The sequence below is a fragment of the Lampris incognitus genome, chromosome 10, assembly GCF_029633865.1.
Source record: "Lampris incognitus isolate fLamInc1 chromosome 10, fLamInc1.hap2, whole genome shotgun sequence".
NCBI lineage: Eukaryota > Metazoa > Chordata > Actinopteri > Lampriformes > Lampridae > Lampris > Lampris incognitus.
In genome coordinates this window covers 3,178,190-3,203,189 of record NC_079220.1, presented here as the reverse complement: position 1 = coordinate 3,203,189, position 25,000 = coordinate 3,178,190, and the positions used below count along the sequence as shown (strand labels likewise).

General features: G+C 48.5%; 1 protein-coding gene across 1 annotated transcript in view; it reads right to left on the bottom strand.

Moving 5' to 3' along the window:
- Window positions 1–25,000, bottom strand: part of cacng2a (calcium channel, voltage-dependent, gamma subunit 2a) — a 64,013-nt gene that overhangs the window by 13,126 nt on the left and 25,887 nt on the right. Inside the window, exon 2 of the mRNA XM_056287275.1 lies at window positions 13,421–13,504. Within this exon, the coding sequence (XP_056143250.1) occupies window positions 13,421–13,504 (84 nt within the window). The remainder of the gene's footprint in view (window positions 1–13,420; window positions 13,505–25,000) is intronic.

Sequence of the window (25,000 nt, the reverse complement as noted above, 5' to 3'; positions counted from 1 at the left end):
TGGTCAACAGGATTTTTTATTTAGCTTATTAAGGCTTAAAATGTTTTTATTGGCTGTCTCCTTTTGCCGCTGTTAGGTCTTGTGCCCGCTTGCTGAGACTAGCAGTCAGATCTCTGACCATGAACAAGATAAAGTCCATTTATTGATAACACAACTACCGAGTAACTCATGCCAACTTATGTCAATAAAACCAAACTATCCCTTTAAATACCATGGAAACACCGACTAAACTACCACGTCACGGGCTGGATTCTTGCCCTCTCTTGCAACCCCTTCTTCCTGTCTAATAAAGCAACGTCTCTGAAAGATGATCCTAAAAAACAAGTGAAGACTTGGACTCTTAGGTGGCTGCCCCGTTCCTGGCTGCACAAGGACAGGCGGGTGTTTTAATGAGTGATGGAGGCTCATTAGTGCAGCGGCCGGTGTGCGTGCCAGCCCGCTCCGCTAACGGAGACACGCGGCCAGAGAGGATGCTGTGTTCCGTATTGATCGGCACATCTACAGCCGAGGCTGCTGTCCGAGCGCTGGCACTCTTCAAAACACCGGCTGACAGTTGCACAAACACACAACTTAACGTACTGCAATGCCAAAACCTACATCCGGGGCTCATCACCGTCCGAATGTGTTGGCTGTGTGTGCGGGCCCAATCCTCAGCCATCCTTATCGTGAAGTATCTGAATGGGAAAAGCTCGACCAGTTAAAGCCCACAACACTGCAAAGCAATGGACGGTGACGCACAGGGGAGCACACACCCACATGCATGCACACCCTGAACAACCATTGTATACATACATACTTGTATTTGCTTATGCAAAAATTAACACACATATGCACACTAAGCCTTTTCATTGTGTACGCACGCACACACACACACACACACACACACACACACAATACATATATGCATGTGCATGCACATAAACATGCACAGCATTCTCCTCACAAGGACACCTCTTTGAACCTTCACTCTCCTTCTGCCTCGCTTCCACTGACAGTGTTGAGGGGAATTAGCATTGGCTCTTAAACAGCCTCCCCCAGCCCTGAATGTGCTGATGTGCAGGACGGGGGGGGGGGGTCATGCTAATCAGGACGCTCCGCTCCCAGGCACATTGATTTAATACTACAAACACTTATTAAACCCTTCCTCACTGACTCCTGCTCCTGCCCTTCCACCATGCTCATCCTCACCAGGAGGCTTGTGGCCCCCAGAACCCCTGCCACCGGTTCCAGGGATCCTCTGGAAGGAGGCAAAGGGTGCGACTGAGATGGTCAATCTGATAAGCTGATGTGCATGAAGAAAGACAGAACAAATATACACCACTTCCGGTGTGGGAAGGTGGTGGAACGAAGTCACGTTTGCGGCGGCCTCACTCAGCACCGTCCATGCAGTGTCTTTGTGCACATCTGTGTCTAAGTTTGTCTTTGTTTGATGGTTGGGAGAGCTGGTGCTGGATCGGCTGGGAGAGCTTGGTCTTCTGCGTCCTGTGGACCCAAGGACCACAGCCCTGTACGGAGCTGCACCCGAACAGGAAACACTGAGGGCGGTCTGACAGGACGCGGAAGTGGGGCAGGCTAAGCTAACTGCTAGCCCATGCAGACTGGCAGTTCCGACAATCATCCTGGTTGGTGTTCGTTCTCCTCATCTCATCTCATCTCATCTCATCTCATCTTCAGCCGCTTTTCCAGGGCCGGGTCGCAGTGGCAGCAAGCTAAGTAGGGCACTCCAGACATCCCTCTCCCTAGCAACGCCCTCCAGCTCCTGGAGGATCCCAAGGCGTTCCCAGGCCAGATTGGACATGTAGTCCCTCCAGCGAGTTCTGGGTCTACCCTGGGGTCTCCTCCCAGTTGGCCGTGCCCGGTAAACCTCCAAAGGAAGGCGCCTAGGAGGCATGCTAATCAGATGCCGAACCACCTCAACTGGCTCCTTTCATTCTCCTGGACAGTGATTTTGTTGTTGTTGTTGTTGTTGTTGTTGTTGTTTACTTTAGATATATGTGTTAGTTTGGATATATGTGTTCTTGTAGTTATGGATGTGTTTTTGCCTTTGTGTTGCACTGCTGTGGGCTGGGGGAAACGAGGAGACACCGGGGAAATAGAAACAAGGGAAGCAAGTGGGGGTACTGCTGGGACCCTGACACGATGAGTATTTGAATACTATAGAATTGATTGATGTGAGATAGAAGGTCCACATCTTCACAGAAGATCCATACATCCTTTAAAAACTCCTCCAGACCACAGGACATCACCACTGACTTACTCATTAGCCAATAGACTAATAGAGATCATTCATTTCTGATGTACTTATTTAACTTAGTATGGAGGCTAGGGCTGACAGAGAGGTGTCTGTTTTTACAATGGTAGCTCAGTGAAGGTAAGATTTTCTCTTAGCTTGTGCCTTATAAGATACATTTGTTAAGAAACTTAAACCTTAACATGTATCACAAGAATGAAGATCATATCTTAGAAACATTGGCCTAAAAATCATGTCTGCATAGTGACCCGTTGTGATATTTAGTAAATACGCCAGAAATAAATCTGAGGTCAGGTTATATTCCTGGAAGTCCATGAAACAATATAGGAATATCTCAGAATAAGTTTTCACCGGACCAGATTCGAACCCAGGCCGCTGCAGCGAGGACTCAGGCTGGTGTGCTGCGCCCTCTAGCAGGGCAGCCATGGGAGATGCACTTAATTTGTCCTCTTAATGAGCACGGTGGTCACATTAACAGCACATCATTCAGCAGGCCTTATGCATTGACTACACCCACCCCCTACATGCATTCTTGCACAGCCCACAGATGGGTTAGTGGAACAGAGAATTACCTCAGACTGAAGTCACTTCGCATGACAAGCCCGCTCAGACAATTAAAGTTCTCCCCGCGGACCACATTTCAATTACCGTAATTACCCTCCACCCCACTGCTGACGTCCCCATGGATCAACCTGGCCCGTCCGCGTGACGGCACAGCGCTCTCCAAACATCCCGCTGACTCATTTGTTCTCAGCACAGGTGTTAGAAGTGTGCACGCTGACGTGCACAAACTTCAACATATTAAATAAACCACAGGACCAAGTCCAATTTGCGTTGCAGTTGCAAAGGGGCCCGGTTATCGAGGGTCTGCTCATGTTTCTGAGAGAGATCTCGGCAGGAATCAGGAATATTTATTTGTCGTTTCATTCCGTGCACCGGCGCACATGAAATGAAATGAAATATCGTTTTCCCACAGCAGTAAAACACAAAGACAAAATCACATATCCAAACTACAAGAACACATATATACAAACTACACACAAAAAAACTACAAAACACATATATCCAACTTATCAAAAAAAAATCACTGCCGGTCTGCTCGGGCTAAGAAGTTAGCTTAGCCTGCTCCGCGTCCTGTCAGACCGCCCTGGGTGTTTCCTCCTCGGGTGCAGCTCCAGGCAGGGCCGTGGTCCCTGGGCCCACAGGACGCTGCAGACCAAGCCCTCCCAGCCGATCCAGCGCCAGCTCTCCCAGCCATCAGACGAAGACGCAGACTTAGACGCAGACGTGGACAAAGACCCTGCATGGACGGTGCTGGGTGAGGCTGCCGCAAACGTGAATTCGCCCCGCCATCTTCCCATACCGGAAGCGGAAGTCTTTAGAGTGGCGAGGCTATACGAGTCCAAAATGGTCAAAACTTGTGTTCCAGCTAAACATGGTGGTAAAAGTCTCAGTTTCACTGCACTGTCGCATGTATTTAGGCTTTTCTACCACCAAACAAGAAATGTTTAAGAATCAATTTTTTCCAGTGTTTCAGTGACGTAATTTAACAACGATAAAAAAGAAATAATTTAGATTAGATTGTACCTTATTTATCACATCTGAAGAACGATGTAATTTAGTCTGATTTAATGACTTCTCAGAGAGCCGCGTTAGGCTAAAATCATCCTGTTCGTTGATAGAGAGATCAATTCTTGACAAATGGAGCTTTTAAAGTTAAGATCTGCATATATCTGGTTAAATTTGCAATGCTTTTTTCTATATCGTTCAGGTCCATCTGTAAAAATTCTCACAAGGCTGTAGCGTCCCAGATCGAGTAGAGAAGAAGAAGAAAAGGAAGCCACTTTATTTTCTCATTATACAGTTGTTCGGTTACATGAAACTCATTCTCTGCATGTAAACATCCTACTGTATAGGAGCAGTGGGCAGCTGCAGCGCCCGGGGACCAACTCCAGTTCTTCTTTCCATTGCCTTGCTCAGGGGCACAGACAGGAGTATTAACTCTCACATGCATGTCTTTTTGATGGTGGGAGGAAACCGGAGCACCTGGAGGAAACCCACGCAAACACGGGGAGAATGTGCAAACTCCACACAGAAAGGACCTGGGACGGCCTGGAGTTCGAACCCAGGACCTTCTTGCCGTGAGGCAACAGTGCTGACCACTGGGCCACCGTGCCGCACCAAGTCCGATTCATCTTGCTGTGAAGTCCGAGATGAGACGAGACCTTGTCAATACAGACTAGAGACCCGTCTCAAGCCAGGACTCGATACTACGAGTCTGTTTCCAACTTCCCCCTGCAGCAGCGGAGCGTCGGTTGAAGGGAAACGTGGCGAATGCAGTCTGCGAGTGTTGGTGTATTTGTCTGTATGTGTAAAGTCATAGATCCAACCCGTTGGAGAGTGCAGATCTGTGTGGCTGATATTACTTCCACGGGCCTACGAGGATACAGCCGCTCAGCTCGGTGTTCCACAGGCCTGTGTATTTCCACTTAATAAGACAGGAAGCCAGAACACCGGCACTTCGCCCACTCAACTGGGACAAAAATGACTGGCTTTTTATTTACCGGCCCATGTCCATGTGGTGTGTGTGTGTTATGTACAAGTCGATGGATCTCTTATTGATCGCCTCAGCAAGCCACTGCAACTCAAGACCTCTCAGTAAGGCCCCGGCCCGTGCAGGCAGAGGCCACGCCACCGGATCTGTACGGCAGCACAGTAACGTCAACCATGTCAACAAAAATACGTTATCCAGTGAGCATGCAGTCACACATGTTGTTGTTCGTGTATATGTATCTCATATAAGGACAGCAAAGCCGAATGGAATTGAAGAGACTGTCCTCCACCAAAAAAAAAAGCCACCCATAGGTCGTTTGTACAAGCAGTTTATTGCAACCTATAGTTACATTTTAAAGTTAAGCGACCTGTAGTGGTCGTGTAACTAACGACAGTCTGGTCTCGGGTGCCTCGCCATCATATGACCTTTGACCTTCGTTACCAATCAGTGACGAGCCAAGAGATGGGGGGAGTGCGAGAATACACTTGTAAACTGATGGTTCTTCACAGACCTTCCCGAGCTGTGTTTGCTTATTGTTACACCTTCACTCTGCATGAACAACAATAAAGTCCCAACGTCCTCCAACCAGGACTTCATAATCAGCAGCGCTGCATCTCCACAGCAGTCCCATCACCATCAATGGGACTGCTAGAGGGTCAAGAGCTTCCAGTTCCTTGGTGTCCACATGACTGAGGACCTCACCTGGGATGAACACACCAGCCATGTGGTGGAAAAGCTACAGCAACGCCTCTTTCACCTCAGGCGACTGAAGAAGTTCGGCACGGGGCCCAGGATTCTACAGGCCTTCTACAGAGGCACAACCGAGAGCATCTTGACTGGATGCATCACCGCCTGGCATGGGAACTGGACTGCCCACAACCGCAACACACTGCAGAGGGTTGTGCGGACGGCCCAGGACATCAGCGGATGCGAGCCTCCCTCCATTCAGGACATACACAATAGACGCTGTGTCAGCAAAGCCCGTAGGATTATCCAAGATCTAAGCCCCCCCCCCCCCCAACTATGGACTGTTCCAGCTGCTACCGTCAGGCAAGCAGTACCGCAGCCTCAAGGTCCGGACCAGTAGGCTCCAGAACAGCTTCTTTCACCAAGCAATGGATCATCAGTTTACCCACACACACACACACACACACACACACAGCACCCTACATACACCACATACTATTTATTATTTTCACTGCTTTGTTGTTGTGTTTTGTTGTTGTTTAGTTGTGTTGTGTTGTTGTTTAGTTACTATTGTTGCTGCAGTGTTGAGGAGAGGTTTACTCTCTTTTACTTGTATAACGAGACGTAACAAAGAGTCTTGAATCTTGAATCTTACAGGGTAGGAACAAACGACCTACGTGGTCGTATGGGTTGGAGGACTGAAGTGAACTGAAGTAACGTGTTGGAGCTACCAGGCCAAATTGTGTCCGGGCTGCCAAAATGTGTCCGGGTGACGTCATCACAATGCAATCGTCACAGCTCGCCTTCCCGACATTCCTCTCTCGCTGTAGTTGGTAGAGTCGTAATGCTGCAGGCAAAAGCAGGTTTAAGAGTGTACTCTTTTTAGCTACATCGTAACAACACATGCGCATGGTCACCTTTTATATTCGACTTGCACTTGTTTATGTTCGGATATGTTTTTCGAAAAGCGCAAAAAAGCATACTTTTAGGTGAAAGTTCATCTACTGATGGATCACCTTGTTAGCCAGCTAGCAAACTAGTTAGCTAACGTTATGTAGCGTGGACGAGATTTTCCATAAAGATTTTCTATAAACCTATTTTCAATTAAAATGAAACGTCCAGTATTTGCTATTATACGTTTTTTGACATCAATGACAAGCTAGCTAGGTAGCTAGCACCCCAAAGAAAGGGTCAGGATGTTATTTTAAACAACTGGACTCTTGCAATGATGTCACCTGGACACGTTTCGGCAGTCCGGACACAATTTGGCTTGACAGCGCCTCGTCCAGCAGGGGGGGGGGGGTGATCATGTAACAGGCCTCTGGTGTTATGGCTGCGTCGGTGTCCATGATGCAGCCCTACAAGCAGCATCCACACACACACACACACATGCTAATTCCACAGATACACTACCCTGATAGCGGAGACTCTGCGCTGGGCAGCTGACCGGTAACCTCATCCCCAACACCACCCTGCCCTTGCTGCCCTAAAAGCCCCCCGTGTGTCCCGGTCCAGACCCATTGATTTTATCGGGCGACACCAGAGCCGGTCCAGGCCAGCGTCCAGTCGCCAGCATGGCCTCGGGGTGACAGAGCACTACTCTGCTGTCACCGTAGTCAGGCAGTTTTCACACATGCAAACATGCACAATTTACGTATACCGACACACACACATCCTCTCTCTCTCTCTCTCTCTCTCTCTCTCTCTCTCTCTCTCTCTCTCTCTCTCTCTCTCTCTCTCTCTCTCTCTCTCTCTCTCTCTCTCTCTACACTGGGTCTATATGTCTCTCTCTCTCTCTGTATACGGGTTCTATGTTGCTCTCTCTCTACACTGGGTCTATGTCTCTCTCTCTTTGTCTCTGTCTGTCTCTGTGTACACGGGTTCAATGTCTCTCTCTCTCTCTCTACACTGGGTCTAAGTCTCTCTCTCTCTACACTGGGTCTATGTGTGTCTCTCTCTCTACACTGGGTCTATGTCTCTCTCTGTCGCCGTCTCTCTCTCTACACTGGGTCTATGTATCTCTCTCTCTCTCTCTACACTGGGTCTGTGTTGCTCTTGGTGTGTCTCAGTTTTGTCATGTGTTGCTTAGTGACTTGCGTAACCGGGCGTTTTTCTTCTCCTCCTCTCTCAGCTGCTTAGCGCCCTGTAAAGCGGTGCATGATGGGAGCTCAGACACGGCATGATCTCCAAACCCACTGGCGCTTTAGTGCGCCTCGACTGGCTTATATAATAACGCCATGCGCTGCCGGGAGAGACGAGGATCCACGGCACTGAGACCAGAGCCAGCTACTGATATCTGCTGTGTGTGTGTGTGTGTGTGTGTGTGTGTGTGTGTGTGTGTGGGCGTGACATAGGGCCAGGCTCACGTGTCCTGGGCATGTTTAAATAACCTTCAGTGTAGTCTGTTTGCTTTCGTGAAAAGGATTCCCTCATTTCCTTGAAACGGTGCATTTGCTCCTCCGCAGGTCGTGTGATGACGTCACCAGTGTGTCCACTCCGTTTGGCGGGAGAGCTCTTTCCGTGATGTCACTTCCGCCAGGCTTTCACCTGAAGTGGCATCTTCCCTTGGGTTGCGTAACCCTCCCCGCCATGTGAGGGTCCACCGACTGTGCTTTGTCTCCCATCTCCTGGCGGCACCATGAGCCACTTCATTCTGGAGAGAGCAGGTGTGTGTCCAGCTAAATAGTGGACACATCCATATATACATGTATATGTATATATGGATGTGTCCATATATACACATATATGGACACATCCATATATACATGTATATGTATATATGGATGTGTCCATTTATACACATATATGGACACATCCATATATACATATACATGTATATGTATATATGAAGGTATGTGTACGTAGACCCACGTCAGCTGGTTTATCAGGGGTGTAATGTCCGTGGCAGACACCCTGATTTAGAACTGTGATACACGCCACCGCCACCCCTACGACCTCATCACAAACATATACGACCATACGCATCCTGACATACACACATACTGACTGCCCTGAACCAGCTTGGAGTCATTTGTACCCCAAAATGTAAAGTGAAAATGTACAGTTTACCTCCAGAAAAATAATATGGGTGTATGGAGTGAGAGTGAGAGAGAGAGAGAGAGAGAGTGATAGAGAGAGACCTGACCTATATAGGAAGGAGGCTGAAATATTTATGGATGTGAGTGTCCTAATTGGCAAGCCACTGGGAGCACTGCGGCCTTCTTCTCCAATCAGATTGTAGGAAGAGGTTAACACACTAACTCCAGCTCACGGTCCGGCGGCCTCTCCCCTCAGACCCGTCTTTCCCATCAACAGAGAGTGAGAGAGACAGAGAGAGATGGCTCGGCCTTCGTTTGGCACTGTGGTCAGACTCATTACAGGCTTGTTACCCTTCTCTCTGGCAGGTTACGGATGGGAACAGCACGTCAAACATATCCTGACTGGGCTTCCCCCATAACCAAATGATGCCAGTGCATACCACACGAGCATATGGTTGCAACGTCACCAGTTTGAATCCAGCCGGCGACCTTTGTTCCAAGTCATTCAAGTCATCAGTGTCCAGTGTGGGAAGATGGCAGCACAAATTCACATTTGCGGCGGTCTCACCCAGTAGTAGTGTGGGAAGATGGCTGCGCAAATTCACATTTGTGGCGGCCTCACCCAGGACCGCCCATGCAGGGTCTTTGTCCACGTCTGCATCTAAGTGTGTCCTTGTTTGATGGCTGGGAGAGCTTGGTCTGCTGCATCCTGTGGGTCCAGGGACCACAGCCCTGCCTGGAGTTGGACCCAAAGAGGAAACACCGAGGAGGGTCTGACAGGATGTGGAAGCGGGGCAGGCTAAGCTAACTGCTAGCCCATGCAGACCAGCAGTTCTAACAGTCGTCCTGGCTGGCATTCCTTCTCCTGGACAGTGATTTTTTTTTGTTGTTTAGTTTGGATATATGTGTATTCTTGTAGTTTTTGGATGTGTGTTCTTGTCTTTGTGTTGCACTGCTGTGGGCTGCAGGAAACGATGATTCATTTCATGTCATGTGAGCAAGGGCATGTAATGAAATGACAAAGTGTTTCTGATTCTGATCAGTTCGTGCTGATATTCAATATTCCTCATCCAATACACACAGAAAGGATTTTGATAGGTCAATGTGAGTGGGTCCAGATGAGCTGCCAGGGTCATGATCGGCCTATAGACTCACACGTGTACGGCAGAGCTACACACGTTTCCTGTAGCACTGCTACTGTACACAACATTTAATTTCATCATATTATAATATATTATATTACATTACATTACATTACATTATATTATATTATATTACATTATATTATATTACATTACATTATATTATATTATATTATATTATTTTACATTACATTATACTATATTATATTGGGTGGGATTGTGTTGTTGTCACTAATAGAGGTTAAATCCTGTCATCAGACTGAATGAGGACAGAGGTCCTCGGAGTTGTACTCCTCCTACATTATGCAAGTTTAACAACCACAATCATCAGAAATCGATGGGCTGCGTTTACAGAGGGCACGGTGGATGGTACCCATGCACAGTACGCTACACACGGCCAGGCAGTAAAAACACCAGCACTGCTGGGCAGGACCAGCCTGGCCGGCCTCGCGCTGAACATCCCAGTTAATGCCCACGCCTATTTGCACATGAAACCGATCGTCGGTTTCGGTCGTTATGCCACTGCACTGTTCATAAGGGTGAGGTTACCTATTCATAAGGGTGGGGTTACCTTGCAGGCAGGTGAGACTGAAGAGGTCACTTATGTCCCTTTTCCACTGCATGGTACTGGCTCAACTCGACTCTACTCTGCGACTCTACTCGCTTTACTTTTTGGGAAGTGGTTTTCCACTGCAGATAGCGTCCCCTCATGGTGAAGCCCCGCTGGTCAGCTGTGGGTGTGTTGACTAGTTTTTCCTCCCTTGTCTACCAGCGCCCCACACCAGTGTTTGATTTTCAAACAAACCAACAAGACCAACTCTAAATGTGTGCTTCACATGAACAACATTAGAACAATATATTATCATTCATTCATTCATATGTTGGATGAACTTGACGGCAGGTTGGTCTAATTTTTATGTTCACTTGATGGGTCTTTGCTACAAAATACCCCTAACATGTACAGCAACAGATCGCCCATTCAATGTCTAATGCACACTTGCACACTTGCACATGCACACACACACACGCAAACGCACAGCCCGGGATCATCCCCTCGTTATACAAACTGACAAAAACCAACCCCGAGTGAAACTGCCATCCTCCATTTCCATCCACTATGGTTGTATGCCGCTATGTGATATACTGTGTGTGTGTGTGTGTGTGTGTGTGTGTGTGTGTGTGTGTGTGTGTGTGTGTGTGTGTGTGTTTTCCCTAAAAAAAAAAAAAAGGAGGGGGGGGGGACATCAGAACCACCCAGAGCAGAGAGTGATACTGGAAGGGTATATGGGAAAAGGAGGCATCACACAACACCAATGCCCAGTGGCTGGTGGGCCTAAGAGCAGACCACAGCAGTATCCCAGAACCAAAACCAGTTCTCATCACAGCGGCCGACGTCCTACGACGAGTCTCAAACCTCATTTAAAACCACTGCGTACGCATAAAACGGAGGCTGAAAGAGGCGTACGCCACTTCCTGTGCAAAACGTGTGATCCATAAAATGAACGTGATGGGAGAAGGTGCGCACCTGTACGTACACGCAGATGGTGAGGTGGTGAATTGAAGCCAGATTGTATAATGATGCCTCTCACACGCTTAAGTCCGATTTTTAAAAAAAAAATTTGGTGCACGTCATTTTCAGCTTTTGTGCACACGTACACTTTTAGTAAGGATCCTGCACACTGTTTTATAAACGAGACCCCTGGACTGCACCAGGCCCTGACATGATTCACGCCTACTGGCTGAAGAAGCTAACGGCACTCCATGAACGCCTGATGACACAAATGAACCAGCTGCTACCACCAGGGTCTCACCCTGACTGGCTAACACAGGGGAGAACAATACTGATCATGATGGCTCCCCCACAAGAGTACAACACCTTCAAACTACTGGCCGATAACCTGCCTCTCCACAACATGGAAGATCCTGTCAGGCATCATTGCAGCTAAACTGAATGGGCACATGAGTCAATATATGAGCAAAACTCAGAAAGGACTTGGAAACAACACCAGAGGGTCAAAGCGTCAGCAACTGGTTGATAGAGCAGTCACCCAAGACTCTGAGACCAGACAGACCAACCTGAGCATAGCCTGGGTTGACTATAACAAAGCCTATGATTCAATACCCCACACCTTGTTACTGGAGTGCTTGGGGACACAACTAGTCTTCATCAAGAACTCAGTGCGACAGTGGAAAACAACACTAGAGGCCAATTCAAAGACAATCACACAGGTAACCATCAAATGTGGCATATACCAAGGTGATGCAGTATCGCCACTACTGAGTCTCAGGGCCACTATCCAGGATGAAACAAGGAACATTCATGAGTACATCAAAAAGAGGGCCTCCTAGGATGAACTGCTGAGTGACTACCTCAGGCAGCAGAAGACAGAGAGTGCCGAGGAAGAAGAGGAGGAGAAGGTATCATGGAAAATCAAGCCCGTCCGTGGGATGTACCATCGACAAACAGACGATGTAGCTGATATTGAGAAATCCTACCAGTGGCTAGAAAAAGCTTCACTGAAGGACAACACAGAGACTTTGATCATAGCAGCACAAGAACAGGCACTCAGGACCAGATCGGTTGAGGCAGGGATCTACCACACCAGACAAGACCCAAGATGCAGGCTGTGTAAAAAACACCCCTGAGACAGTCCAGCACTTAGTAGCAGGGTGTAAAATGCTTGCTGGGATTGCTTACACTGAAAGTCATAACCAAGTGGCTGGGATAGTGTACAGGAACATCTGTACTGAATAGAGACTGGGAGTCCCCAAGTCCAAATGGGAAACACTGCCAAAGGTGGTTGAGAATGGCAGAGCTAAGATCCTGTGGGGCTTCAAGTTCCACTGACAAGCAGGTGCTGGCTAACCAACCAGACATTATGGTGGTCAACAAGGAACTGAAGACAGCAGTAGTGATCAATGTAGCATCCCGAGCGACGGCAACACAGGAAGAAAGAGCACGAGAAGCTGGAGACATACCAAGGGCTGACAGAAGAACTAGATCGGATGTGGGATGTGAAATCCACAGTAGTCCCAGTGGTAATAGGAGCACTAGGGGCTGTGACCCCCAAACTGGGAGAGTGGCTCCAGCAGATTCCAGGAACAGCATCTGAGGTCTCTGTCCTGAAGAGTGCAGTCCTAGGAACAGCTAAGATACTGTGCAGAACCCTCAAACTCCCAGGCCTCTGGCAGAGGACCCGAGCTGGAGGAAGACACACACCACCCGAAAAAGGGTGAGAGAGAGATTACACACACGTGTGCATATATGTATGTATATATATCTCAAACAAGAAATTTTAGTGCGTATAAAGAATCTATTATAGATCACTCCAGTTTGCCATGCAGCGTGTTTTCGGGGCCTGAAGTTCATGAAGTGGGTGGTATATAATGTGCTGTGGACAATTCAGTGAAGGAATATTGTGATAAAATGAATTCTTCAAACTGTCCAAATTATTAGCAAAGAATTACTGAAAAAAAGTATGTTAATATAGATGTGAAAGGATTCTAATCACAAAACTAAACCATAAGACCATGGACGTTTAATTTTCCCGAGCTAATTCTTAAATACATACAGTGTAAGAAAATGATGTCATGGTTAAGAACATGTAAGCCTGTGGGGCTCCTGTACATTTGTCCCCAGTGGGCCCCACCACCCTGATTTAGATTTTGTTCTGTTTTAAATAAATTGACCACTACACACAACAACACCAGCCTTGATGATAAATGCCAGTAAAAACAGGAGACTTACGTAGGAAGTATTCAGACGGGTCTGCTTCATAGTCGGTGTCTTCAGGAAAATGGTCTATCTGTTTACACATCCCCTTAAAGTTTCCTGTGGGGGGAAACAGACACAGCAGATGAGAGAAGAGACAACTGAGGACAGAGACAAATGACAGTCAGGTCAGGTCCGCCTTCAATACACCTTTTGTACACCGTTAATGCCTCTTAATAAACCTTTACCACATCTGTTACAGACTCCATGGACATAACGTCAGATTCACACAGCCAATGCTGAACAGCGGATTGGCCGCTGCTGTTTGCCATTTCTCAGTCACATGCAGCCACGTGGGGGTGCTCTCTGGATTGTTGTGCAACCACAAACAATAAGTAATGCTATACTCTTTAGGAGCCAACCCAGCCTCTGAGGATGCACAAGCCAGTGCATTCTAAGTGCCGGTTCCCAGCTCGGATAAGTGGGGAGGGTTGCGCCAGGAAGGGCATCCGGCGTAAAACCTTTGCCAAATCAAATATCTAATCTCATCTCATCTTCAGCCGCTTCTCCGGGGTCGGGTCGCAGTGGCAGCAAGCTAAGTAGGGCACTCCAGATGTCCCTCTCCCCAGCAATGCCCTCCATCTTCTCCTGGGGGATTCCAAGACGTTCCCAGGCCAGATTGGACATGTAGTCCCTCCAGCGAGTTCTGGGTCTACCCTGGGTTCTCCTCCCAGCTGGAGGTGCCCAGGAAGCCTCCAAAGGAAGGCGCCCAGGGGGCATCCTGATCAGATGCCCAAACTATCTCAACTGCACCTGCAAATGAGCAGCGGCTCTACTCCGCGCTCCCTCCGGAAGTCCAATCTCCTCACCCTATCTCTAAGGCTAGGCCCAGACACCATACGGAAGAAGCTCATTTCAGCTGCTTGTATCCATGATCTCGCCCTTTCAGTCACTACCCAAAGCTCATGACCATAGATGAGGGTTGGAACGAAGACTGACTGGAAAATTGAGAGCTTTGCCTTCCAGCTCAGCTCCCTCTTCACTACAACGGCCTCATTAATGCGGATGCTGCACCAATCCGCCTGTCAATCTCCTGCTCCATCCTACCCTCGCTCGTGAACAAGACCCCGAGATACTTGAACTCCTTCACTTGAGGCAACCACTCATCCTCAACCCGGAAGGGGCAATCCACCATTTTCCGGCAGAGAACCGTGGCCTCAGACTTGGAGGTCCGGTACGAGTGTTCACAAGATTACATTGCAGTCCCATTTATGGATTTACTGCTTATTAATGAGATATGATGGCAATGTTGTTAAAAGTTTATGTTGTCTGTAACTGCACAGAGATAATCAGAATCAATGAAGATTGATTCAGACCATGTCTGAGCATCATCAATCATTAATCTTGCAATGGAACCTAAGATATTTCTTGTAAATCTCCCTATGGAGAATTTAAACCATTTCCTGCTAAGGTAAGAATGCTACCACCAGAGGCAGTTCTATCGCTTGGAGAGAGACCAATAATTGCAGCTGCTATGCAATGGGAACGTTGTCGTCTCTGCTGTTTTTCTGACAACTTGCCCTCCAGTCACTCGGACCCTCTTTTTCCCTCCTGCTTCCGCCCGTCTCCTCTCCTTGATCCCCACGGCCCTCAGAAGGGGTTAAACCAATCCAATCACAGGTGGTGATGGTGGTGGGGGGGTTAAAGGTCAAAAGCCAGAGGAGGCGCTGGCGTAAAATTGCCGTTCCAGCTGTGTACCGCTGGAATGAGGGAGCCGATGTGTGGGCGGAGAACCGGACCAGATCCCCCCTCCTCCCCTGCCCTCCCTCCGGTTTACCTTTAATAAGGTGAACAGGTGTTTGTTAGCACGGCGCCATGTGTTGCCAAGGAGGTCTTGGCAGCAAGGCAGGATGACACCAGCAGGAGTGGTCATTACAGAAGGAGGAACCTACCCCCCTCCCAACCCCCTCACCACCGTTACCACCCACGATGACCGCGCAGAAAGGAAATTTGTGTTGATGGGAGGAAGCACCACCCTGCTTTCCCTGTGGTGTGTAATGGCTTTTCCTTTTTTTGAGGGGGTGGCGGGTTGGGCAACCTCACAGCTGGCTCTGTGGGCCGGCGAGCTGAAGACGGCTGAGTTCAGATCTTTGTTCCGAATGTTTCAATGTCATCGAGTTTAGATCCAGAGAAGTTTCTTTTTCTAGCAGCTGAGGCTGGTGAGTGTGGGAACCTCAGCGTGAAATACCCACTAATCTGTAGTGGACACAGTCCAATGAAGGTGTGAGGAGACAGAGAGAGCGAGACAGAGAGAGAGAGACAGACAGAGACAGAGAGAGACAGACAGATAGAAAGAGAGAGAGAGAGAGACTACACTCCTTTCTCTCTCACCTTCTCAGGTTTAGCCCATAATAAAAAAAACCCTTATTGATGATTTCCATCAACAAGCTCTACGGCAATAAGGAGGGAAGACAGAGCGAGAGAGGCTGATCAAATGTATTTGGAGGGAAGGAGAGATAAACAGGAACAGGGGAATATGAGGAGCAGACAGAGTTTGAAGGACAGAAAGACAGAGAGGAGGGGAGGTGGACAGACAGAGCGGAGGGGGAAGTGGACAGACAGAGAGGAGGGGGAGGACAGACAGAGAGGAGGGGGAGGTGGACAGACAGAGAGGCGGGGAGGTGGACAGACAGAGATGACGGGGAGACAGACAGAGAGGAGGGGAGGTGGACAGACAGCTGAGGGGGAGGACAGACAGAGAGGAGGAGGAGGTGGACAGACAGAGAGCAGGGGGAGGTGGACAGACAGAGATGACGGGGAGACAGACATAGAGGAGGGGGAGGTGGGGAGACAGACACAGAGGAGGGGGAGGGGGAGTAGAACAAATCTGAGTTTTACTGCTGAACCTTCATGAAGTCTTTTCAAGCTTGGTGAACCAGCTCACTTCTGAACTTGATGGAGTTGGTTCTGCGGCGGCGCACCGAAGGTTAAAGCCGCCCGGGGCTTGTTGCAGCAGCAGACAGCGTTCCTCCTCCTACGCTCGATGGCGGCGCGAGAGGGAGGTGCCGGGGTCAAACTTCCCCGTGGAGGAGCAAACCTGCAGCATGTCACCTTTAAGGTAACCCACCCACTGCTTCACGTATTGATTGTTGCCGAGCCACCCGCCAAGGTCACCTACCCACCGCTACACCTATACCCACCGCTACACCTATACCCACCTCTACACCTACCCACCTCTACACCTACCCACCTCTAAAGACGACTCGCTGTTTTACATTTCTTTCGAGTTTTCAAGTTCTGAAGTGAACATTTCTGCGTCATGTAGTATTCACGTACGATGTTTACCATCATAAAGGTTATGCTTGCCTTAGCAGCGCATGATTACTCTACCCTAAACTTAAGATTGAACCGTAGCTCATGTTTGTTGACAAAAATGACAATAAAACACAGCCGACTTCAATAAGGAGTACAAACATGTTTGAAATTTGCACAGAACACGTGTCAGAGAAAGTTGAATCCGGTCACGTGGACACAACAGACACGTGTCATCATCTAAGTGACCTCCAGTCTCACCTGACTGCAGGTATCCCCACCCTTATAAACAAAACATGATGTTAGAAAAGTGGATTTATTGTGTTGGTCCGACTAAAACTGGACTTTTAAAATAAATGTAAACGTGTTAGTCCGACTGAAGTCGTACTAAATCTAGTTTCTGGAAGTGGGACTAACACACCTAGATGACGCGGTGGGGGGCGGATTTACTCTGGCATGTACACGCTTCAATAGGCCCCGAACTGGCCTAGGCGTTCTGCGCATGCTCCATAGACGAGTTTTCGCGCCGGGGTGAGTACATTGTTCTTCCGGTCTAAACACCCGCAGCCGGATGTAAACATGCAAGCCTAGATCTGCGATATCTTCAACAAGATTAAACATTAAAAATGGACATTAGACCGTGGTTCGGGGACACATTGTGCGGTGCGTGGCTGTACTAATACACGGAAACGCCGGAATGAGTGGTTGGATAGAGAGAGTGTTGCCCGTCGACCACGCCGATGTCCCTGCTTTCCGTTGTTTTCCTTCCACAGGAAACCAACAGCAGATTTCGAAACACGGATGTGGCCGAAGGCTTTGAATTTGAAGAAACCACCGAAAAACGTCTTTGTCCCCCCCCCCCCCCATTACTTTGTTGCCAACAAGCCAACCAAAGAAAACCCTTTCCCTGAACTGTGGTAACGAGGTAGCTGCTCGTTACACCGGAAAAGAAAAGCATAGGGTGGCCCGGATGCGGAAATCAACCGGAAGTGCCGCGTAAACTTGTCTATAGTTCCCGCGGCGGGAAGAAGCTCCAATAGCAACCAGCTTAAAGAGGGCATATCGCCACCTACCGTACCGGGGTCGGACATACTTAAGTCAATAAATCGATTCCCCCCGGTTCTTGTGTACTGGGACAACGACAGTAGTCCAGTGACATGGCCTGATGGAGCTGTAACTGTAGCTCCACTTCACTGTGCATGTAAACGCAGTGGCATAACGACCCAACCAGTGATCGGTCCCATCCATCCATTATCTGAACCGCTTGTCCTGCTCTCAGGGTCGCGGGGATGCTGGAGCCTTTCCCAGCAGTCACCGGGCGGCAGGCGGGGAGACACCCTGGACCGGCCGCCAGGCCATCACAGGGGGGAGCAGCATCACAGGGGGGAGCAGCGACTGGGACGGCTCGGAAGAGTGCAGTAATTGACCAAGTACAATTGGGGAGGATTGAAGAAACACATGTTCCTGTGTAAGCCTCTACTCCACCAGCTGTGGTTATAAACTTCCATACGTCCTCCATCAGCCATCATGGCTGAACAAGGTTTTAACAGTCAGCAGCAACAGGAATTCCTCCCCTCGCAGCTCCTTCACCGAAACGCACTTATGTTTATATATGACGACATCATACACTCCAGTGGGAGGCATCTCAACAACCAGTAGAAGCAGCAACCCACAAAGCCCCGTGCATGTGTGTGTGTGTGTGTTAACAATGCTACTGCGTGGATGTCTACATTTGGTTTGCAGCCGGTCGTCCCATCCACAGTTGTGCGATGTGTAGTAGCAGCTGTGGAGGGCGGCCTATCGGGGGAACAACTTCAATTAGTGCTCTGAAAGATTTATGTGACACTTAACCGCTCCAAACAGTCCCCTTTCTTGTAAGACATGTAAACTAACGGGCTGCTAAATGTTTCATAATGGCAGTTTCATTTTGGAGACCTCTCGTGTGAATGTGTGAGAGTGGGGCAGTGGGACGGAGAGACCCGGTCTGGCCCCTGGAGCCGGCTGCGGAAGGAGAGACGTCAGTGTTCTTGACGGGTATCTCTCAGAGAAACCCGAGGATTCGCTTGGCGACATTTTCCAACTTCAGGACAATGAGCTACGGTGTCAGTTACGCTCCCAAACTGCAGCCCTCTCAAGCACAACTTCCAACCAGGGTTGTGCACCGGCGAGAATCTGGCGATACGATACGTATCACGGTGCAGGGGTTACCAGGCAACATATCGCGATATATCGCGATATATCGCGATACTGTAAGACAGGCGGTATACTGCGGTTTCATAGGCCTGTGTTCTTTGTGCTTATGCTACTTCCTGTCTCAGTTCCTGTCTCAGTTTACGCTGTTGGGTTGCAGTGGAAGAGTCAAATGGTTGAAGATAGATTACAACGCTGCCATCTAGTGGTCGCTGGGTTACTCACAACACAACACGTTTGTCACGAAGCTTTACATGTAAACAAGTTAAAATCGATATAGTGGTTTTGAGAATCGATACAGTATCAGACCAGATAATATCGCGATACTCGAGCGTATCGATATTTCTACACCCCTACTTCCAACCTCAGCGGAGTCAACCACTCAAATGTTCATCATTTGTGAGGCCACCACTGATGAAAGGAAAACAGGTTACTAGGACCGACTTGCGGCTCAGCAACACCGGCTCCCTTCACTGGGAATGAAGAAAGTGTGGTGTTTGGGGGGGGGGGGGATCTCATCTCCAGACTTACTCAATCACACCAATCACCAGCAACCGCCGTGCCCCGTACATGGTGGCTGACGAGCGATGGGGTTAACCCCATGCTCCCTACATCGCCCACCCCTCCTCCCCCAGCCATAAAACACTTCATTATTAAAGAGTCCAGCGAGACAGAGAGCCACTCCAGACCAGAGTATTGGTGGTGGTGGGGGTGGCTGTCGATTTACAGTTAACTAACTCAACCCTATTGGAATTTCATTTATCTAGTCAGGCAGATCCCCCGCTCAGGACCAGCAGACGCCATCCCCCATCCCCATCACCACCCCAACCACTTCATTGCCACAAGGAGATTCTATTTCAAGGCTTTTGACCTCACCGTGACACCGTCATGACATCGTTGTTGCTCTTTGTACCAGGCTGAAGTTCATTTGAACCAGTCTCAACCAAGAGTTAAACCAGTGGTGTCCAACCTTGCTGCTGGACAGCAACCATCCTGACGTTTTTCACTCCAGCCCTAATTTAACACACATGATTCTGCTAATTAGCTACTGAATAAGACCTTGATTAATTGAATCAGGTGTGTTAAATCAGGGTTGGAGTGAAAACTGGCAGGAGGGTAGCTCTCCAGGAGCAGGGTTGGACACCATTGAGTTAAACTGTTCAGTGTGGGGGGTGACCACTTACTATAGAGACAACACCACCGAGGCTATGCTAGTTATCCCGTCAAGATAGATAGATAGATAGATAGATAGATAGATAGATAGATAGATAGACAGACAGACAGACAGACAGACAGATAGATAGATAGATAGATAGATAGATAGATAGATAGATAGATAGATAGATAGATAGATAGATAGATAGATAGATAGATAGATAGATAGATAGATAGATAGACAGATAGGACAGCACGGTGGCCCAGTGGTCAGCACTGTTGCCTCACAGCAAGAAGATCCTGGGTTCGAACCCCAGGCCGTCCCAAGTCCTATCTGTGTTGAATTTGCATGTTCTCCCCATGTCTGTGTGGATTTCCTCCAGGTGATCCGGTTTCCTCCCACCATCAAAAAGACATGACCGTTAGGGTTAATGCTCCTGCCTGTGCCCCTGAGCAAGGCAATGGAAAGAAGAACTGGAGTTGGTCTCCGGGTGCTGCAGCTGCCCACTGCTCCTATACAATAGGATGGTTACATGCAGAGAGTGAATTTCGCTGTATGTATGTCTAGCTATCCATCAGTTATCCAAGCCGCTAATCCCAACCAGGGTCACGGGGATGCTGGAGCCTACCCCAGCAGTCATTGGGCAGCAGGTGAGGAGACACGCTGGACAGGCCGCCAGTCTATCATCGCAGGGCCAACACATTGACACCTAGGGGACAATTCAGTACGGCCAGTTCACCTGACCACCTGTCTTTGGACTGTGGGAGGAAACCGGAGCACCCGGAGGAAACCCACACAGACACGGGAGAACATGCAAACTCCACACAAGAGGACGACCCGGGACGACCCCCAAGGTTGGACTGCCCCAGGGTTCGAACCCCGGACCTTTTTGCTGTGAGGCGACTGCGCTGTGCCACCCATGTATGTACAATGACAAATAAAGTGTATTCTAGTCTATTCTATTCTAGATAGATAGATAGATAGATACCCCTGATACCTCTCTCCCCTGACTCTCAGCAGGTAGAGAGTTTCCTTCCTACCACTGAGGATTTCCAGCAGGTTTTAAGACACTGACTAAGGTCTCTCCCTCGCCCTCTCTCTCCTTCACTCCTATTCTCTCATTCTCCACTGCCCCACACCCTCGCTCTGCTCCCAGTGTCTGGTGGTGGTTAGTGCCCATTGAAAAAGGAGTAAAATCTCTTCCAGGTGCCATAGAGGCAGTAACTTTACCTTAACATTTGACTTACAGACCACTCCCCCCCCCCTACATTTTCCATTCACACGGCCAGAGATTACTGGGGGATTAGCAGATAACGGGGAGCATTCAATTACATCCCCCCTTTAAGACGTTTCAAACTCGTTTGAAATCTTCCCATTGCCCTTGTTAAGTACGACTGCTGTCACTGCGGCACAGTTACTGGGCCTCAGATGTCACTGTGGCTGTTTGCAGAGTGTGTGTGTGTGTGTGTGTGTGTGTTCGTGTTATTTCAATATCGAATTCATATTTCCGCTCAGTTTTCCTGCAGAGAGACAGACACTCGGGTCAGTGCGTCCAGATTCCTGTAGTCCTAAATGGCAGTTTACACGATGTTAGAACAAGTGGATTTATTGTGTTGGTCCGACCAAAACTGGGCTTTTAAATACATGTAAACGTGTTAGTCCGACTGAAATCTACTAATGGAGTTTCTGGAAGTGGGACTAACACAGCTAGATGATGCGGTTTGGGATGGATTTACTCCGGCATGTACACGCTTCAGTCGCATGATCCATAGTTCCCGCAGCGGTCTTTCATCCAATAGCAACCAGCTGAAAGGGGGCATATCGCCACCTACGTACCGGGGTCGGACATACGTCCGTCAATAAATCGATTCTCCCCCGGTTCTTGTGTACTGGGACAACGGCAGTAGGCCAGCTACACGGCCTAATGGAGCTGTAACCGTAGCTCCACTTAACTGTGCATGTAAACACAACCGAGTGTCAGAGCTGAAAGACAGACAACAGCAGACGACCACGGGAGACACCTTGGATCCGGGCTGGTAGCCGTGCAGAAGGCGCTGGAAGCCCGCCCACGAGCAGACCCTCCAACGGTAATCAAACACAATCACTGTTACCACGGCAACATGGAGACGGAGACAAAGGTTCGATGAGACAGAAACAGAGAGAAGGTGCATGATGGGACGGAGAGGAGGAGGAGGAGGAGGGTCAGGAGAACTCTGGATTGAGTGGGAGGTACAGAGAGAGAGAGAGGGAGAGAGAACACAGCTCTGCATCAGATACCAGCTGAGTGTCTACTTCTGATGTGCCGGTGGGCGGAAATCTCAAAAACATTTCATGCAGCCACCAAGTGCGTCAGTAGCCAGAAACCAACCCCATCCAACCCCCCCCCCCCACCTTTACCACTCTGCCTCCCTCCGTCTCTTCGACCAGTCGTTGCCATGTAGACGTAAAAAGTTAAACTTCTAAGTTAATAAGCACAGATTCTGTAAATCGCCACATGACCTTCAGATCTGGACACTGAGAGTTTATCTGTGTAATTTGAATATGACCCCATCTCTCTCTCGTGCGGGAGATTTGATCAGTTGATCTCTTTTGCAGAGGATTCGGCTCTCCGGTGAAGTTTAGTAGCAGAATTCAGCAAATCCAGTACAGGCCGTATAAACAGCCAAGCAATTCCTGCAGTTGCTGCCTATACAGAAAGTGTGCTGTATCTGTTGTCCCATAGGTACAAAGACATTTCTACACGTATATTGCGGAGGACGATTAACAACGGACGGAGCCAGTCGGATATACGGCTGGTTCAGACGGGTCAGCTCCGCCTCGGTACCAGCTGTGAAGCTAGTGCGGCTCCCGCAGAGCGACCCTCAAACACAGGGAGGTGCGCACGTAGTCTTGAGATCACGTACATGAACGTACCTACTGGACGATAGGACGTGCAGAATACCAGAGGATAGAGATAAATTGCATACATAGGTCTTTATCTGCGTGTGAATACGATAGTCTCGTGTAGGGCTGTGCGATAGATCTCATATCACCATATAGGTCATTCGTATCGCGATAACGATGCATGTCACGATATATAGGTCATTCGTGTCACGGTAATGATACATGTCACGATATAGGTCATTCGTATCACGGTAACGATACATGTCACGATATAGGTCATTCGTATCACGGTAACGATACATATCACGATATAGGTCATTCGTAGCGCGATAACGATACATATCACGATATAGGTCATTCGTAGCGCGATAACGATACATGTCACGATATAGGTCATTCGTGTCACGGTAACGATACATATCACGATATAGGTCATTCGTGTCACGGTAACGATACATGTCACGATATAGGTCATTCGTGTCACGGTAACGATACATATCACGATATAGGTCATTCGTGGTCACGGTAACGATACATATCACGATATAGGTCATTCGTGTCACGGTAACGATACATGTCCACGATATAGGTCCATTCGTAGCGCGATAACGATACATATCACGATATAGGCAATTCGTATCAGGATACCGATGCGTATCACGATATAGGTCATTCGTATTTCGATAACGATATACGCATTCGTATCGCGACAACGATGCATATCACGATATAGGTCATTCGTATCGCGATAACGATACATATCACGATATACGTCATTCGTATCACGTAACGATACACCCCCGATGTAGGTAACTCGTATCGCGATAACGATGCATATCACGATATAGGTCATTCGTATCACGGTAACGATACATGTCACGATATTGGTCATTCGTATCACGTAACGATGCATATCACGATATAGGTAATTCATATCGCGATAACGATGCATATCACGATATTGGTCATTCGTATCACGTAACGATGCATATCACGATATAGGTCATTCATATCGCGATAACGATGCATATCATGATATAGGTCATTCGTATTGCGATAACGATATATATCACGATATAGGTCATTGGTATCACGGTAATGATACATATCACAATATAGCACATTTTCTCTAAATTCAGTGACTAAGTGGTTTATAAAAAATGACACCACATGGAAAGGCCTATTTCTTATTACATTTGAATTATATACTCGACAAATGAAAGTTACTTACTCACTTTTGATTATTTTTTTCCTCATTTTATTTAGAACCTTTGCGCAACTTGACAATTTTTCTATAAATTTATTTCTGATTTTTCCCTTTTTTCTCCCAATTTAGTGGCCAATCGATCCCCCATTTTAATTCAAACACCCACCCTCGTACCGCATGCGTTCGCCAGCTGCGTCTCTCCGGCCGGCAGTCTGGAAGGAGTCGCCTCCCCACTTCCGGGACAAGGCGACTCCAGGCCGAACAACTGCTTTTTCCCCCACACACACACACACACACAGAGAGGCAGTCACGTGACGAACACAAGCCGACTCCGCCCCCCTCCCGAAGACAGCGAATGATTGCTGCTTCATCGAGGTCCGGCCATAGTCGGATCTGACGAGACCGGGGCCGGGGCGCGAACCCCGGTCCCCAGTGGGCAACTGCATCGACACAAAGCGATGCTTAGACCGCTACACCACCGCGGACGACGCAAATTTACAAGTTTTGCATAGGTGGTGAAAGAGGCTCGTGGTGTTTGAGTCTGTTGTGGGGACCGGCGTGCAGCATATTTTGCAAAATACTGTTTTCTGGTCCGTGTCAGACTTTTCATACCCAAACCACGTCCACGCGATAGAAATAGACCCTCTTTTAGGTGCGAGCTCCTCGTCTTGTCATGGCTGGTCGGAGTCCTTCTGTTGGGAATTACCCCATTCTGCGTCACGTTCACTGTCTTCCATGTTCGTTTGTATTGCCTTCATGCAAATTTCCTGCCTGCGTCCGTGCTGTGCAGAGAGCGGAAAGGGTCGAGCAAATGACGAAAAATGTTGCCGTAAAGAGTTGGATTTGGCGACAGCAGTCTCACCACTTC